At 41.3% G+C, this 16102-nt stretch overlaps 1 protein-coding gene across 2 annotated transcripts in view; it reads left to right on the top strand.

Annotated features, from left to right (window-relative positions):
* Nucleotides 1-16102, top strand: part of POLR3A (RNA polymerase III subunit A) — a 58066-nt gene that overhangs the window by 6274 nt on the left and 35690 nt on the right. For both annotated transcript variants that reach the window (XM_059729763.1, XM_006269641.4), the window contains 11 exons: nt 976-1215; nt 3910-4072; nt 4892-5028; nt 5846-5949; nt 6628-6769; nt 7327-7467; nt 8418-8487; nt 9416-9543; nt 11483-11621; nt 13468-13632; nt 13870-14042. In XM_059729763.1, coding sequence (XP_059585746.1) covers nt 976-1215; nt 3910-4072; nt 4892-5028; nt 5846-5949; nt 6628-6769; nt 7327-7467; nt 8418-8487; nt 9416-9543; nt 11483-11621; nt 13468-13632; nt 13870-14042 — 1602 coding nt within the window. The remainder of the gene's footprint in view (nt 1-975; nt 1216-3909; nt 4073-4891; nt 5029-5845; nt 5950-6627; nt 6770-7326; nt 7468-8417; nt 8488-9415; nt 9544-11482; nt 11622-13467; nt 13633-13869; nt 14043-16102) is intronic.

The raw sequence follows: 16102 nt of genomic DNA, 5'->3' as shown, positions 1-16102 counted from the left end.
TGTACCTTTTATCGAATTCAAAAGGGTAGGAGGAATCATGGTAAAGAGCATGCATCGGCTCTTGCAATATAGTTTACATCTGTGTAATCCTGTGGTAATATAATTTAGGTAAATAGCCCTAAGTCTGAGCTTAAGCTACTCCTGTAGCACTACAGATTTATCCTAACAATTTATTTTGATATAATTTTGATAGCCATCCAGTTGTTATTTGTGTCCATTCCCAAGTCGAAAGGAGGCTCTCAGTTGGCTTATTTTAAATGAGAGAAATCGGAAAAACATGCTTGTTTGCTTGCATATCAGTAGCTTTCATTTTGCTATCGGGGCTCGTAGTAGAGATGATTGGTGGCAGGCACTGGTCTTTTATTAGACCAAGATTTTTGCAAAAAACTTTCTTTAATTGCAAGCTTTCAGGTACAAACACTCTTCATCAGGCATTGGAGAAAAGATTGTAAAAGATCTCTTGGGTAGAAATGAAAGTTCATATTTCATAGGATTTCACAGAGGAGTCAGTAGATGGGGAAACTCTGGGCAAGGGAGTTCATAGCTGGTATGGAGTCTCTCACCTCTTGTGAGGTTCTGTGATGGTGCAAATTATCTTGAGATAAAGGCAGGAGCAGTATCTCAGGTTTCAGATGGTCAGAGTTGCTTCCTCATTGAGAAAATATGATGGCTTCATTTTTAAAAATCGGCTGAAATTCAATTTAGTCCATGTGTCAGGTATCCAGGATGTAGTCACATTGGTTTAGAGGAAAAAGTAATCGGGGCTTTAGTAGAGATGATATCTTTTATTAGACCAACAAGATTTTTGGAGAAAAAATTCTTTAATTGCAAGCTTTTTTCCAGGTGCTTTTGCTCATGTTTAAACCTTTTTTCCAGATACATGGAGGGTAGAAGAGCAGAAAATGTTACAGTTTGTCCAAAAAAAAGATGATCTTGAAGGTTACTTTGTGATTGTTCTTTCTTTGAATTCTGCAGGAGAACTTGAACCCTTTAATAGTGCTGAACCGCTTTAAAAGGATACCGGCAGAAGATATTCCTCTGCTTCTGATGAACCCAGAGACAGGAAAGCCTTCAGATTTGATTCTGACACGACTCTTGGTGCCTCCCTTATGTATTCGACCATCTGTAGTGAGTGACTTGAAGTCTGGCACCAATGAAGATGACTTGACAATGAAACTGACAGAAATTATTTTCCTTAATGATGTAATAAAAAAGGTGAGCTGTTCTTTATGTAGTTGCCATTACTGTCATTATTATATGGTTTAATTTGAATTGGAGATTGTAAATGGCTTTATTTTTCTCTTTTGGGCCCAGTCTAGCAGTCAGTTGATGTGACTGTTATGAAGTTTAATATGAGAGAGAATTTTTTGATCCAACCCTTTGAAATAGCAAAGGCTGTTTCAAGTGGTGCTTTCTGCTTGGATATTAGTGACATACTGGTAAAATTCCAAGAGCTGTTAAATGTGCTGGATTGATTGTATGTATGAATTTCAGTCCAAAGTCCAGTATAGCTATCACATTTTTTGGTTACTCCCCAACTTGATGGATGATTTCGAGATGCACCTGTGGTTCAGATAATAGAAATGTATACACTCTACTCCTGTGACAATAGGATATCTCTCACTTCTGGGCCTTCTCCAACACCCCAGCTGCTTATAGGCGTTCATTTCTAGCGGTGAAATTTCCATTGCTATAAATGTTTCCAGGAGAGGGAGCAATACAGGCATTCATCCTGAAACCTTACACCTTTCCTGTGCTCCTTGTGCCTTCCTGAGATGGGAATGATGCTGGTCTGGGGAAAGCATGGGGAGTGACAACTGCTCCTGTGTGCTTGTTTCCATTCAGGGAGACTAGAACAGTGAATCAAAGCCACCGCCTGCTCCTCACACTGGAGGCCCCAGTGTGAGGAGTAGGCAGGGGCCTTGCAGCACTGCTTTGTCCACTCAGCTTCTGAGCACTGGAAGGGGGTTTGCAAGAGCTGAGTGGATGGAGCAGCATGTCAAAGCCCATGCCTGCCTCTCACACTGGGGACTCTGAGTGAGAAGCCAGGAAGGTGTAGCTGGTGGCTGTTTCTCCCCTCCCCTTTCATTCTACAGGAGGGATAGGAGCAGCTGTCCCCCAAGCCTTGTTTTGACTGGAGTGACCCCGTTCTCTGGAAGACACGGGAGCCTTTCCCTCTGTTTCAACTACTGTTGGAAGTGTACACACATTTGTTCTCCTGAGAGAAACTCCCAAGAGTAACTTCTACCTGATTGGAGTTGGGTTATTTTCCTTTTGTAACTGCCATTTTTGGTCTGGGAGAAATGGCTTGAATGTTTGTATGCTCGCTGTTTCTAGCAGGGGAGTTGCAATTCTCCTGGTAGAAAGATAACACTTGTACATAATCTCTCTTTTTTCTTTTAATACTTTGCTGCTCAAGCTTTCTTTTCTTCTTACTCTACCTCATCCTGTCCCTCCTCTGGAAGGGAAGGAGCTGTATATATCAACTTTTTGCCATACATCAGTGCTTTCCAGACTCTATGAAACTCATCTCTTTTTGAAAAAAAGAAAAAAAATGATAGCATCCTAGAATTTCTTTTCAGCTCTGTCAAGGATTATATAAGACATGCAGCTGCTTGGGGTTTGTTAAAAATAATTGGAGGCGGGGGGGTTTGTTTTGTTTTAAATACTGTTTTGAAATTAAATAGGTGGGAAGGGTTGTAGCAATTCTTATTTTAAGTTTAACCAGGCTTGCTTTGGTTTAATTTAAATTGGTCAGGAACCTGAACAGAAACAAGCAACTCTCTAAAATCAGTGTAGTCAAATCTGTGCAGATGACTGAGCACACCTTAAAGTGACTGAAGCACTTCATGCGTCAGAGCCCTTGTCTCAGCCCTCTGGAGACTGAGACAGAAGCAGGTTGTGAGATTGTCAAAACTAGCTTTGGGGTTATAACTTTATACTCTGAAAGATGTTGCATAGCCTGTATGCATTATTCTTTGGGCTTTGTTTGCTTTTAGTTCTGCCACAGAGGTGCATGCTGCCCCTCTTATGTCAGTAGGGGCCACCTGTTTTGGCGTTTGTTACAAATTAGTCCCACACCCTCCCCAAGTGCCACTCCAGTCCTTTCTTCCTGCCTGATCAGCTGTTGTGCTTTCTTCTCCCTGCCCTGTCCTACCTGCCTCATCTGCTGCTTTGCTTTGTGCCCTATCTGCTGACATGCTGCCTGTCCCTTCCTTGATCGTCTGCATGACATACAAGCTGCCTATGCCACTTACGGTTGGCCTCCCTTGCCACCTCAATGTGGTTATCAAGTTGGCAGCCCATGCCATATGTGATGTTCTTTAGCCAGGAAAGAGATAAGTATAGTCAAAATTGTATCCTACAAGTATGAGAAATTCATCAAAACTAATAAAATGTTTCCCCAGTTGTTACTAGGCCAGTATGATAGTATTGACTATCAGTGTTGTACTTGTATTAAGTGTACTGTTTTGGAAATATATTTTTCTTACAAGTCTCATTTTCAAAACAGTACCCTTCTCTAAACTAGTTTTAACTGTCTGGTTTTATTAGATCAGTTTGGAGCCTTCCTATATTATGTATGCAAGGGCTGTTGTCAGATGAACATGTATATCTTTCATTTTTGCCACTAGCAAAAGCTGATCTTGCCAAAAAGAAAATGATTGTGTGGTTACATGCCTGTGGGCTTGTGCATGAAGAGCTTGTAGTATAGGTTTAGTTATGGTGAAGGTTCCAGTGCCTTGCTTCCTTCACAATTTAAAGTGATATGAAGTTGTTTGGACTGTTTCTTCACGAGCATCAAGCTTTTCTTCATGCACTTATGAATTTAGGAAGTTCTTGAAAAAACATGTTCCTTGTGAATTTTGTCTATCCCGTTTATTTTCTGAACTGGGTAATTATCTTTGTTAGCATAGGATATCAGGAGCCAAAACACAGATGATAATGGAAGACTGGGACTTCCTGCAGCTGCAGTGTGCTCTCTACATTAACAGCGAGCTCTCTGGAATTCCCCTTAACATGGCACCTAAGAAATGGACCAGAGGATTTGTTCAGAGGCTGAAGGGGAAGCAGGGTATGATAAATTTTTACACTTGGAAAATGAGTTGCGTCATTAGATTTTGAGCCAACATACTTAATAATTTACATGGTCAGTTGGTTATTACTGGGTCAGTTGGGCATTGTTTACTCTAGATCAGTGGTGCCCAGCCTTTTTTACCCTGTGGGATGGATTGGGCCTGTGGGGCTTTGGCCTGAGCATGATCCAGTCATGTTTGTGGTGGGGAAGAGGGGCCAGGCCCCAGGCTGGCCACATGGGGCTCGGGAATTTCGGCAGTGGAGGAGGAATGTTGTTGGTATTAATTGCCACCGTTCCTCTGCTGCCAAATTTTCCAACCTTTGAGGAATCTCCTGGGCTGGATGTCATGGCTTCATGGGCTAGATTTGATCCACGGACCAGGCACTGAGCACCCCTATGCTAGGTCAATAACTCTTAAGCAGAGTGCAATGGCAGCCTAGGGTTGGGTTCCTTAAGATTATTTCAGGGGTGCTGTGGGTCGTCATGCACTGTTAAGGCTGTTATGTATGTAAAAAAGATTCACAAGATAAACCGGGAGATCGGAAATAGGAATCTGCAGTATTATGATCATTCTAATCTGTTGTGGTCTCTCTCTTCTTTCCAAAAAAAGAATTACTCTAGTAATTTTCTGTGATCAAAAAATGAGCAAAAATGAAGAGGTGGCATTTTGTGAGGGGGCTGCCTTGAGTCTAAAGAGATTGAGAACTACTTCTTTAGATAATGGGCTTGTATTGACAATCCTGTATTGTTCCATAAGTGCCAGTCTCAAAACATTCCCCTTTTCTAAACTGGGTTTTAACTGGCTCGTTCTTTTAGGTCGGTTTAGAGGCAACCTGTCTGGAAAGCGAGTTGACTTCTCAGGCAGAACAGTTATCTCCCCTGATCCTAACTTAAGAATAGACGAGGTGGCAGTACCTGTTCATGTTGCCAAAATATTAACATTTCCTGAAAAAGTAAGTATTATAAACCCAAACTATCTTTGCCTGCATTTTTTTTCATCAGAAACGTGTATTGCCTATTATCTGTTGTCTGTAGTATTCTGATCACTGGATGAAATAAGGAAGTAAACAGGATGTGAATGCAGTCAGTGGAGAACAATAGTACGTCAGTCCTGGGGCTCTATGCCTGCTATCAGTGGCATGAGAAAGTCTTAGTGGCATAGGTTGATTATCTGTTGTTGGCTCTGAGGAAGCAAGTCAGCTTTACAGTGGCAACATTGAACCCAGACTGGCCCAGTAATAATATTTTTCTATGGTCGTTAGTTGTTAGCTGTCACAGTAAACAACTCACGGGTGTTTAAAAACCACACATTTCACATATTTATCATTCTGCAAGCCTTTCTGTAGTAATTTTACTAGCTAATTGCATGCCCTAAAATACATACAAGATGGGTAAAGAGGTGTGGTCAGTTTTTGCTTACAGGATCCATATTTCCTTTTCCAAGTTCTAATCTTACAGCTTTACTTGTTTGTTACATTTTTAACATTTTAATGTTGATCCTCATGTCTTGAGAGATGCTTTTCAAGTTTCTTCCTGTGTGTCAGTTTGATCAACAAGCCATTAATTAACTCAGTCACCTGTCTTACTCCAAAAGATCAAGGTGGGTTAGATTTTCTTGTTTTTTCTTTTTCTTCCAGTCCCTTCAGCAGATTTAAAATAGTTTGAGGCAACCAACTTCGAAGTTGGCAGTTGAGCCTAAGAATCTAAAATGAATTGTTACTTTTTGGTGGGGTTTAATACATGTTTCTAAACAATAACATTATGTTGAAGGTGAACAAAGCAAACATAGATTTCTTGAGGAAACTTGTTCGCAATGGTCCTGAGGTTCACCCTGGAGCCAACTTCATTCAGCAAAGGCACACACAGATGAAAAGGTATAACATTTATCTGTAATGGTTCACTTCCCATTTGCTATTATATTTTTATCTTACTTCTTAAGTGAATTTGGTCATTTATTCTGTAGATAAGGACTTTCTGACTGTATCTTTATAGATATATATCTATATAGATACCTTTCTTAAAGGGTATAACATCTAAAATCTTATGTGACCTAAAAGTAAATCGTACAAGCAAACCTAAACACTAATGGATCCTTTCTGCAGACCTGTTGTGAAGTTAGCACAGATTCAGTTTTGTTGATCACTACATATAGATGATAGACCCCTGTTACTTTATAAAATAAATTGATTCTACTTCTCTTTATTCATAAACATGATTTCCATGGGTATGCTGTTTTCCAAGGATAACAAGCCAGTGAGAGCATAATGTATCTGTTAATTAAAAACATCACTCTAGTAGTCTATGATGTTAAACTGACATCACTCTTTTCTGCAAGTGACTTCCAGGTGTAGTTTCACTCGGTGAATAAAATAGTTTCTTTCCTGAAGGATTATTACATGTTCAAAAAGTATGTTGCAAAATGGCTGTCCCAGCACACTTTTCAAGAAACCAATACAAATAAAGACATGATCTTTATTTATTGTCTTCTCTGCATATCTGTTTCTCTAGGATTTTGACTCAAGTTTTTTGGTTTGTTTTTTTTTAATTTCAAGGTTTTTGAAATATGGCAACCGAGAGAAGATGGCTCAGGAGCTGAAATTTGGGGACATTGTGGAACGACATCTTATAGATGGGGATATAGTATTGTTCAACCGACAGCCCTCTCTCCACAAGCTGAGCATTATGGCCCACATAGTAAGCACATGCTCAGCCTAGTACCGGGGTCACAAGTCAGCAACCTTAACTTCAACGGTTTTCAGTTAATTTGCTTAATATTTCACTCAAACCATATCTATTTCTATCTAAAATGTAACAGCACTTGGGAATTAACCCAGACACAAGTGTATAATGCTTGTGCAAGAGAATGGGGAAACATAACCCAAGTCTCTTGTTCAGATAGTACTACTGCATGCCACAGTTTTCAGATGCCTTTGGTTTAGGTCTCTTGATATTTTGTTTTTGTTGTTAGTGGGACACCTGGTGTGGGCTGCATCTAATGTTTTTTGCAAGTAAATTTAAAAATATTAATTAGTAAATAAATTCACTTACCTTTATTGTACCTTGCTAAGCTTCTGCTAGTTGATGTTCAAATTAAGCAAGTAATTAAGTGAGACTCAAATATTTTTATTTATGAGGTAGGAGCATATAATCTAGAAGAACATAATTTGGGAGCCTTTTTAAGTTTTCCATAATTCTGTATGCTGCATCACTTCTATATTTTTTCCCCCCCGCCCCCTTGCTTTTTTTTGCAGGCTAGAGTAAAACCACACAGGACTTTCAGGTTTAATGAATGTGTCTGTACACCATACAATGCAGATTTTGATGGAGATGAGATGAACCTTCATCTTCCCCAAACAGAAGAGGCCAAAGCAGAAGCACTTGTTCTGATGGGGGTAAGTGGATCATCTTATTCTTGGGTAGTGGGTATTCTTCAGTACTCCTATATTTCCATATGACAAGGGTCTTTATTTCATATTGAATTTAAGATCTGCATTGATCAACAAGGGGTTCTTGTACTGATAGACAGTAGAGCTAAAGTCCTTAGCTGACTGGAAAGTCTGCGTTAATGCTATGGAAAACTTTAACAAGAAAGCTGTTAAGACATCAAAGAGTTGCTTATTACTTAATATCCTCGAAAATCAAGGTTAGTTTGTTCCCATGTCTTTGGGATCTGGCTGACAACTTTTGATTAGTTAAATGCTTCAGAATAAGGGACCCTTTTCTGTACAGTGAGGGATCTGTCTCTTTCTGGTCATTTACCACAACAGTTGAAAGGGGTGATAAGGTAGGAACAGTAATACAAGAAAAGGGACAAGGTATACAAGAAGGAAGGGATAAGTTAAATGGATGAACAGAAAAAGAGATGATGGGGATAGTTGAGAGAGATTAAGAAGAGCCTATAGACAAGTTTTTGAAAGCAATTGACAATATGACAATTGGGCTCTTGCTTCCTATTGACTCTCAGGTAAAGGAGCACCTTTGAAGCATTTATTTTGTTCTCCTTCCACTTCCTTTGCCCCACGTTGGCAAAAGTGTGTTGGGAAAGTAACCTCCAAAATGCATCAGGTTTGGCTGTTTTCTTGTATGAAAAAATGTGGAGAGAATACTCTTCTGGTTCAGAAGGCACATGGCTTACAAGTATTAGTTTTAGTTCCAACTCAAGCATTAGTTATGGTAGTTCTCAAGTGCTAATCTTCCTCCATCTACAGGATTTATCCTGCACACTTGAGTAAGCTATGCTTAATGCTTCAGTGCTCAAACAAATTGGGTAATGGACTTGAAGTCATTTTTATCTTCAGAATCTTTATAAACTTCACCCTTTTTCCATTCTTGCACTATACAGACCAAAGCAAACTTAGTAACTCCAAGAAATGGAGAGCCTCTCATTGCTGCTATACAAGATTTTCTTACAGGTCTGTATGTGAAGTGCTTCTTTCGTTTAATTTTTTTGCCTTCCTGTATAAGTTGATACCTGTGATGTTTTAGGATGCAGCCAGTCTGGCATGTAAACATACAAAACTGTCTCTCTGACTGCGAAGAAATGAAACAGATTAGACTGTCAAATGCGTTAAGCAAATAAATGGAATACAAAATGTTTTTCTAATCTTCCACTCATAATCTTGGTTGATTGGGGTGAATTGTAATAAAAATTTGTTAACGACCATCACCAACCCTAGAAGTTACACATTTAAGTATCTGTTAAGGATATGCTTATTGAGTATATTAGTAGATCAGCAATCTCTTTCAGAAGGGACTACTAAATGGTAATCCTTGGATATACTTTTTTTGGCTGCTGACGGACATGGTGGGGGGAGGAAACCCAGCGCTTTACCAGAGGAGGCATCACATCAGTTAGACCTGGTTTGCCCTATGTCTTTATAGATCACACACTTCAGTAGGGTTTTTGGTGCTTTTCTCTAATATCTGACTAGTACCAAAAAGCCCTGCTGAAGTGCATGGTCTGTACAGACATTGGGTAAGTCAGGTCAAATTGATGTGATGCCTTTTTTAAGCAGATGCTGCACCAAGTTGAAAGTACAGCACCTGGGGTTTTTTCGGTCGGATATTTTTGTTTTTTTGTTTTCTTTTCTGTAAGCAGCCTTCATTTTTTAAGTATTGTAGGGGAACATTCATCCTGGTGTTAGGAATTTCTGGAACAAAAGTCCTTTTCAGAAAAATGAAAATGCTGAGAAACATTGTTAACTCTAAGCTATATCTGCATTGCTGTCATATCATGCATTAAATGGGTAACTAGTATCAGTTATACTTAATGTGCAATAACTTTTTAAAATGTAATACCACTTCAGTCTGTCAGATTAATTTTCTTTTTTTGCATTCTAGGTGCCTATCTGCTTACGCTAAAAGACACCTTTTTTGACAGAGCCAAAGCCTGTCAAATTATTGCTTCTATCCTGGTTGGCAAGGATGAGAAGATTAAAGTTCGCCTTCCACCCCCTGCAATCCTAAAGGTGCGTCATACTCTTTTTAACTGTCACATAAGTGTTTCACATAGTGATGAGGGAGAGAAGCATTGTGTAGTTCTGTGTCATATGCAGCCTTGGGAAGCCCTGAAAGCTAAACGATATAGCCTCAGGCACTGGATCATGCCAGTGCATAAGGTTGTTCCACATTCAGCATGCAGGACTGGACTGGTGCTCCAGAGCATGCACGGGTTTGTTCTCCTGTTAGAAAAACTTACCTGGAGGTGCCTGAACAGACATTTTGCACGATGGGCCCCAAGAGCAGAGAACTTGCAGTGCTGATGCTACACATCCAGGGAGCCCTTGTGCACACATGTTGGCGAGCTCTGCAGGTTCCCTTGGTCTGTCCAAAGACAGATAGCCAGTCAGGGTGTGCAGATACTGACCCAGACTGTTCAGAGTCTGCCTGTGTCTCCTCAGGCCCCTTCTGCACATGTAGGTAAAGGCGTAATTGGATCTAATGCACGATCCACAGAATCACACCACCTGCCATGCTGCACGTGCATGGTAGGAGGCATGATTGTGGGATCGCACATTAGATCCCATCATGCTTTATCGCCAGTTCATGGCCCCTGCATTTACAAGAGGTGGGCTCCCATGGCTGGGAACCCTCTCTGCTGAGGGGCTCCCAGTCACGGGGGCCATACACAGCCAGGGCAAAGTCCCATACCTAATGAGGAGCAGCCGGGGCCATGAACCCCAATTTCAGGGTTTCTCAGCTTCAGCTGTGTGCGAGGTGCAGCTGGGGCCGAGAGCCCCATGTGAGCTGGTGGTTTCATGCACCCCTGAGCCTTGGGGTCATGGTAGCCATGATCCCCAGGGCTTGGGGGTTTCATGTTGGCAAGGTGCACCTCTGCGGCTGGGAGCCATGTCAGCTGATGAGGCTCCTAGCTGCAGGGACGACCCTACTGCACGTGCAAATTAAAGCTCAGTAATAACCAGGTATATAGTTAGTGCATGTTTTCACGATCTGCCTTTATAGCGGGTTAGAGCTTTTTGTTGTGTGATAACTGCTTTGTACCAGTTAATTGTGTAATACCTGTAACGTGGGGATTTTCAACCTTTTTTAACAAGTGTACCCCTTCCGGTGGCAGCAGCTAGATGTGGGGGCACCTCCCTACTGCATCCAGCCAGCTGGGTGGTACCTGTGGCCTGCAGAAGGGTGCCACTGCCCTTGCCCTCCCCACCCCCATCCCTGCTCCTGGAAGGTTGTGGTGCAGGATTGTGGATGGTGCCAGCACTATCCCACATCCATCTGCAGAGGGCTGCCTCCTCTCCTTTGGCTATTGGCTGAGGGTGGCAGCCTGGTGGCCAATCGAGAGAGCGAGCTGGGGTGGGGGGCGGGGAAGCACTGCAGTGTGCCACACAGGGCTGGCAGTGCCTAGCACAGCCCTTCCTCTTCCCTGGGTAAGAGGCAATGTGTGGGAACCTGCCAGGGGAGATGCCACTATGCCCCAGGGGACACGCTGTCCCCACCCACCTGCACGTGTACCCCCTATGACCTTTCCAAGTACCCCTAGGGCAAGGGTAGGCAATTATTTCGGGCGGAAGGCCACTTACTGAGTTTTGGCAAGCCATCAAGGGTTGCATGACAGGCAGCCAGGGGCAGCTAATATTAATTTTCTCTATTTATTTTTTTTTAGGGGCCCCGTGGGCTGGATAAAATGGTCTGGCAGGCCACATCTGGCCTGCGGGCTGTATTTTGCCCACCACTGCCCTAGGGGTATGCGTACTCCCAGTTGACAACCCCTGCTATAATATGTAGAGGGGGACTTTGCTGCACAATGCGAGAATTATGAAGGAGGTGTGTTGTGCTTTCTGCAGTGACTTCCAACAGAAACTGAATGTCTGTATGTGTATGGAAGAACTTGCTTGCTTTATTACTGTATGAATAACAAAGTTTTCCCTGTTTCTCTTTTTTGTCCAGCCTGTAACCCTCTGGACAGGAAAGCAGGTCTTCAGCCTCATTCTCAAACCTAGTGATGACTGTCCTGTAAAAGCCAACCTCCGGACCAAGGGCAAACAGTATTGTGGCAAAGGGGAAGACTTGTGTACTAATGATTCTTGTGAGTTACTCTGATATCTTTGCCTTCAGTTCTGTTCTCCTACTTGTTCATTGCTACTGATAGTGCAGCAAAGAAACATGATGAAGAAAATTCAATTAAATTAATTAAATGCTTTTTTCATGGTTAGAATTGGAAAATGAGAGCACTAAGGAATTCTGAGTAGTTGACTGTTTTACTGTCTTTCTAAAAAATATTGTTACTTTCTGTAAAGACTCATGAAATGCTATCATCACTTTCTATTTGTATGCAGTATTTAAGGAACCTCAACAGCTTCGATTTGTGATTCATCAAACAGATTTGCTATATTCAGTATTTTTAACTAGAATATGATATACTATTTGAGCAGGAAGTGTTCTACAGAGAGATAAGCTAAGGCCTATCTGTTTCCCAACCTTTTCCCTGAAAAAAAAAAATACTGAAGTTGTTGAAATAAGTAGATGAGCTAGCTATCCTGGATCTTTTTTTAGGAACCATCTCTATCCCCAAGAACTTGCAGAAACAGAAACTGATCCTAGAGCTTCTCAGTCAGACCTAGATGCATGGGGATCCCTGTGCATTAGCAGCTGTGAAACTAGTTAGCTGCAATCTTCAGAATTTGCTGTTCCTCTTGCTGTCTCATTGTGGAAAAAAATAGTTGCCTAGTACCAAACCTGTGCATGGATCCTTAAAATTAAATCTAGTCTTGGTGCAGCTGCGGAGAGGACAGAGCATTATGCTGCCTTGCACCGTGAGTCAGGAGGTAGCTGTGGGGTATCTTCAGAACTTGAGGCAGTGTAGGGTTATTCAAACAGCAACATGCTTAGGACAGCTAGTTGGCTATATCTTCCAGTGATGCAGCTCCAGTGGTGTTTGGAGCCTTTGGGAGCATGGCCAGAATGTTGCCTTCTGAACACTGGTTGCTTTACACATTGACAAAGAAGGAAAACAGTGTAGTAAAATTTGGTTGAAGATCATGTTCAGAAGTCACAGTCCCTGTCTGAAGAGAAAAGTTCACAAGCACTATGTAGTAGCTGCAATAAGAGTGTTTCCTGTTGAAGCAAAAACAAGTCACCTGAATAAGTGCACCATACAAAGGCCAAAGATAAAGAATGTCTTAAACATTTTTTTTTTTTCACTTGGAGATTTAAGAAATGCTGGGCTACATTAGAGATGTCTCTCCTAAAACATGCAATATAATTGCATTTCAAAAACTTTGGTAGAGTGAAACGGGAGGAATGGAACTTTTGGGGAGGAATTATAATTCTTAATTCCCAAACTCAAGGACTGGATTTCTCTAGTTCAGTTAATGCCTGATTTCTTTTATTTTTTTTAGTTACTACAAGGAGAAAAAGAACAGTTTGTTCTCTAGTTCTTTGTGCAGTAGAGTCTCTCTAACATTTTTATCTAAGCTTAAGTGACTCACCAGTGCCTTGCTGTAATAGGCCCTAGAGAATTTTAGATTGGTAATAAAAATGACTAAATAAATGTCTCAGAACATTTACAGTTGCTATCATGTAATAATACTTCTTTATTGCAAGTTTTGAAACTCTGTTGATGTTTAAAGTTGCTTCTTAGTTACAGGATGCTACAATTATTTTAAAAGAGAATGTAAAAAAGCATTTAACTGAGGGAAGAGGTGCATAACGCTAACTTAAATATAGATATATATATGATAGTTATGGCAGAGGGATCATATTGGATAAACTCCATCAATAATCCGTGTTATTTTTATGAGCATGGCAAATATTTGATTCTGGTTTTTGTCATCAACATAGGTGAAACACTACTAAATTACTGTTAAGCCAACGTTTGAAGTTATGGAGGTGTTGAAGTATCAGACTTTCAGTTTTTTAATTTGTGTTTCCAGATGTTACAATCCACAATAGTGAGCTGATGAGTGGCAGCATGGACAAAGGAACTTTAGGATCTGGATCCAAGAACAATATCTTTTACATTTTGCTGAGGGACTGGGGTCAGGTAGAAGCTGCAGATGCTATGTCACGATTAGCCAGGCTTGCACCTGTCTATCTCTGTAAGTAATTTGAAAAGTGCTGCTTGTTTTTAAACATCCCTTTTAGAACAAAATATACAGTATAACACAGCCGAGTTTCTATTGAAAATGCCAGCTGAGGAAATAGAACTCAATGAGATTAATGTAATGAATTTGCAGTTTCCATATAATGATAAAGTTTTCTTACAAGGTGTTCTGCATGGGACTCTGAGCTAAACTCTTGCACAACAATCTCTCTCTCTCTCTAATTTACTGTAGCTAATCGTGGATTCTCAATTGGGATTGGTGATGTCACCCCAGGCCAGGGACTGCTAAAAGCCAAGTATGAACTTCTGAATGCTGGCTATAAGAAATGTGATGAATACATTGAAGCTTTAAACACTGGCAAACTGCAGCAGCAGCCTGGCTGTACTGCAGAAGAAACCTTAGAGGTAAGAGTTATGCTTTAATCTTTAATGCAGATGGTTCCTGAGAGTTAGCCATGAACAGATTCTTATAAAAGACTCCTACACTCTGTTGGCATTTGAAGACTGCGGAGTAGATCCTGATAACTAAACATGTGCTTAAACCCAGTAGTATTCAGATGCAGGCTTCAGTGTGTGTCTGTACATAGATTTCATGGACATTAGGGCTGGAAGGGACCTCAAAAGATCGAGTCCGGCACCCTGCCAAAGGGGCAGGAAGTCAGCTGGGGTCGTAGGATCCCAGCAAGATAGGCATCCAAATTTCTCTTGAAGGCATTCAACGCGGGTGCTTGAACCACCTCCAATGGCAGGCTATTCCAGACCTTGGGGGCTCGGACAGTAAAGAAATTCTTCCTTATGTCCAGCCTGAAACAGTCTTGCTGTGGTTTATAACCGTTTGACATTGTCATCCATTGGGGCGCTCTGGTGAACAACTGTTCCCCCAGATCCTGGTGAACACCCCTGATAAACTTATAGGTGGCCACCAGATCGCCCCTGAGCCTGCGCTTTTCCAGGCTAAAGAGCCCCATAGCTCTCAGCCTGTCATCATAAGGTCTGTTTTCCTGACCTCTGATCATGTGCATGGCTCTTTTCTGGACTTTCAAGTGTCGTGGAAACACACACAGAGTACTTTTGGGTCAGGTCAGCAGAAGCTTTTATTCAAAAGAAACTACAGCTGTAGGGGGAGTTCCAAAGTGACATGGATTTCCCAAGCACTTGGAAGGGGTCCCCCCCCAAGAGCAAAATCAGGAGGCTTATATACTTTTTAACAGTCGCTTACAACTCACGTGATCATATAGTGAAATTAGCTTGAAAAGCGGCTATAATATTACTTCATTATTTCTTTGCTGTAATCAGGATGGGAATTATGAGGGAGGTGAGGTTAGTTCACAGACCTCCTTCTTGCACCTGGAAATCTACTTTGTACATACTTTTTTTTTTTTTACCTTCAAGGCCGCGGTGAGCGAAGCATTTGCAGAAGAGTTACAAAGAACAAACACTTGCCCTTATCTGTTCTACTGTACAGAGCCAGCAATCCTACACAAAGCGGTTATGTCATCTTATAACTAAAATAATCAAAGTTTAAGGCATATATTTTTTCTGATTCCACACAAGCTTCTCCACATCGTTTTTGAATTGTGGAGCCGAAAACTCCAGCTGTGGCCTCACTAAGGCTGAGTACAACAGGAGAATGACGTCCCGGGATTTACTTGAGAAGCATCTAATGATGCGAGCCAGCGTTTTGCTCACCTTACTAGCCACAGCATCACATTGAAGGCTCATGTTCATCTTATGGTCAATCGTGACCCCTAAGTCCCTTCCATCCGTAGTGCTAGCCAGCGTAGCACTGCCGAGCCTATAAGGATGCTGCAGGTTTTTCCTTCCAAGGTGGAGAACCTTGCATTTTTCAGCGTTAAACACCGTAGGTTCTCATCCGTCCATTTCCTGAGCCTGTCAAGGTCATCCTGGATCGCCCTCCTGTCCTCAGGTGTGGATGCTTTACCCCAGAGTTTGGTGTCATAGGTAAACTTGACCAGTCCGCTTCTAACTCCAACGTTCACATCATTAATGAAGATGTTGAACTACAGGGGAAAGCAAGTGTGCCTGAGCCAACTCTGCATTCATTTCCCATAGAACAGACTAACCTTAGTGCTGTGTATGGGCTAATGTACCTAATATGCCTTCTGGTTTTAGAGCTAGTGAATCCAAAGCTACCTTGAATATCTCTGGAAAGTACTGTTTTGCAACATATACTCAGATATATAAGCTAGTTCATTCGAAGCTAGCTTGCTGTATCTGGACAATACTAAGTAGGGTACATTTTTATGGCACAAAATGTCTTGTGGAATTGGTACTACTTGGAACTGCTTGTGTATCATTCTGTATCCTTTCTCAACAATTACTTCAGCATTTTCAAACAATAACAATAGAGGAATGGCTAAGGTTAAACAAAAGTGAACTCTAAGTGCTAAGATGAGATGGCAGAAGTAAAAAAACATGAATTAATTCAGTATACTAAACTTCTA

Source organism: Alligator mississippiensis, chromosome 6, assembly GCF_030867095.1.
Source record: "Alligator mississippiensis isolate rAllMis1 chromosome 6, rAllMis1, whole genome shotgun sequence".
NCBI classification, from domain to species: domain Eukaryota; kingdom Metazoa; phylum Chordata; order Crocodylia; family Alligatoridae; genus Alligator; species Alligator mississippiensis.
The sequence above is the reverse complement of the archived record's forward strand: the minus strand, read 5'-3'. Positions and strand labels throughout refer to the sequence as shown.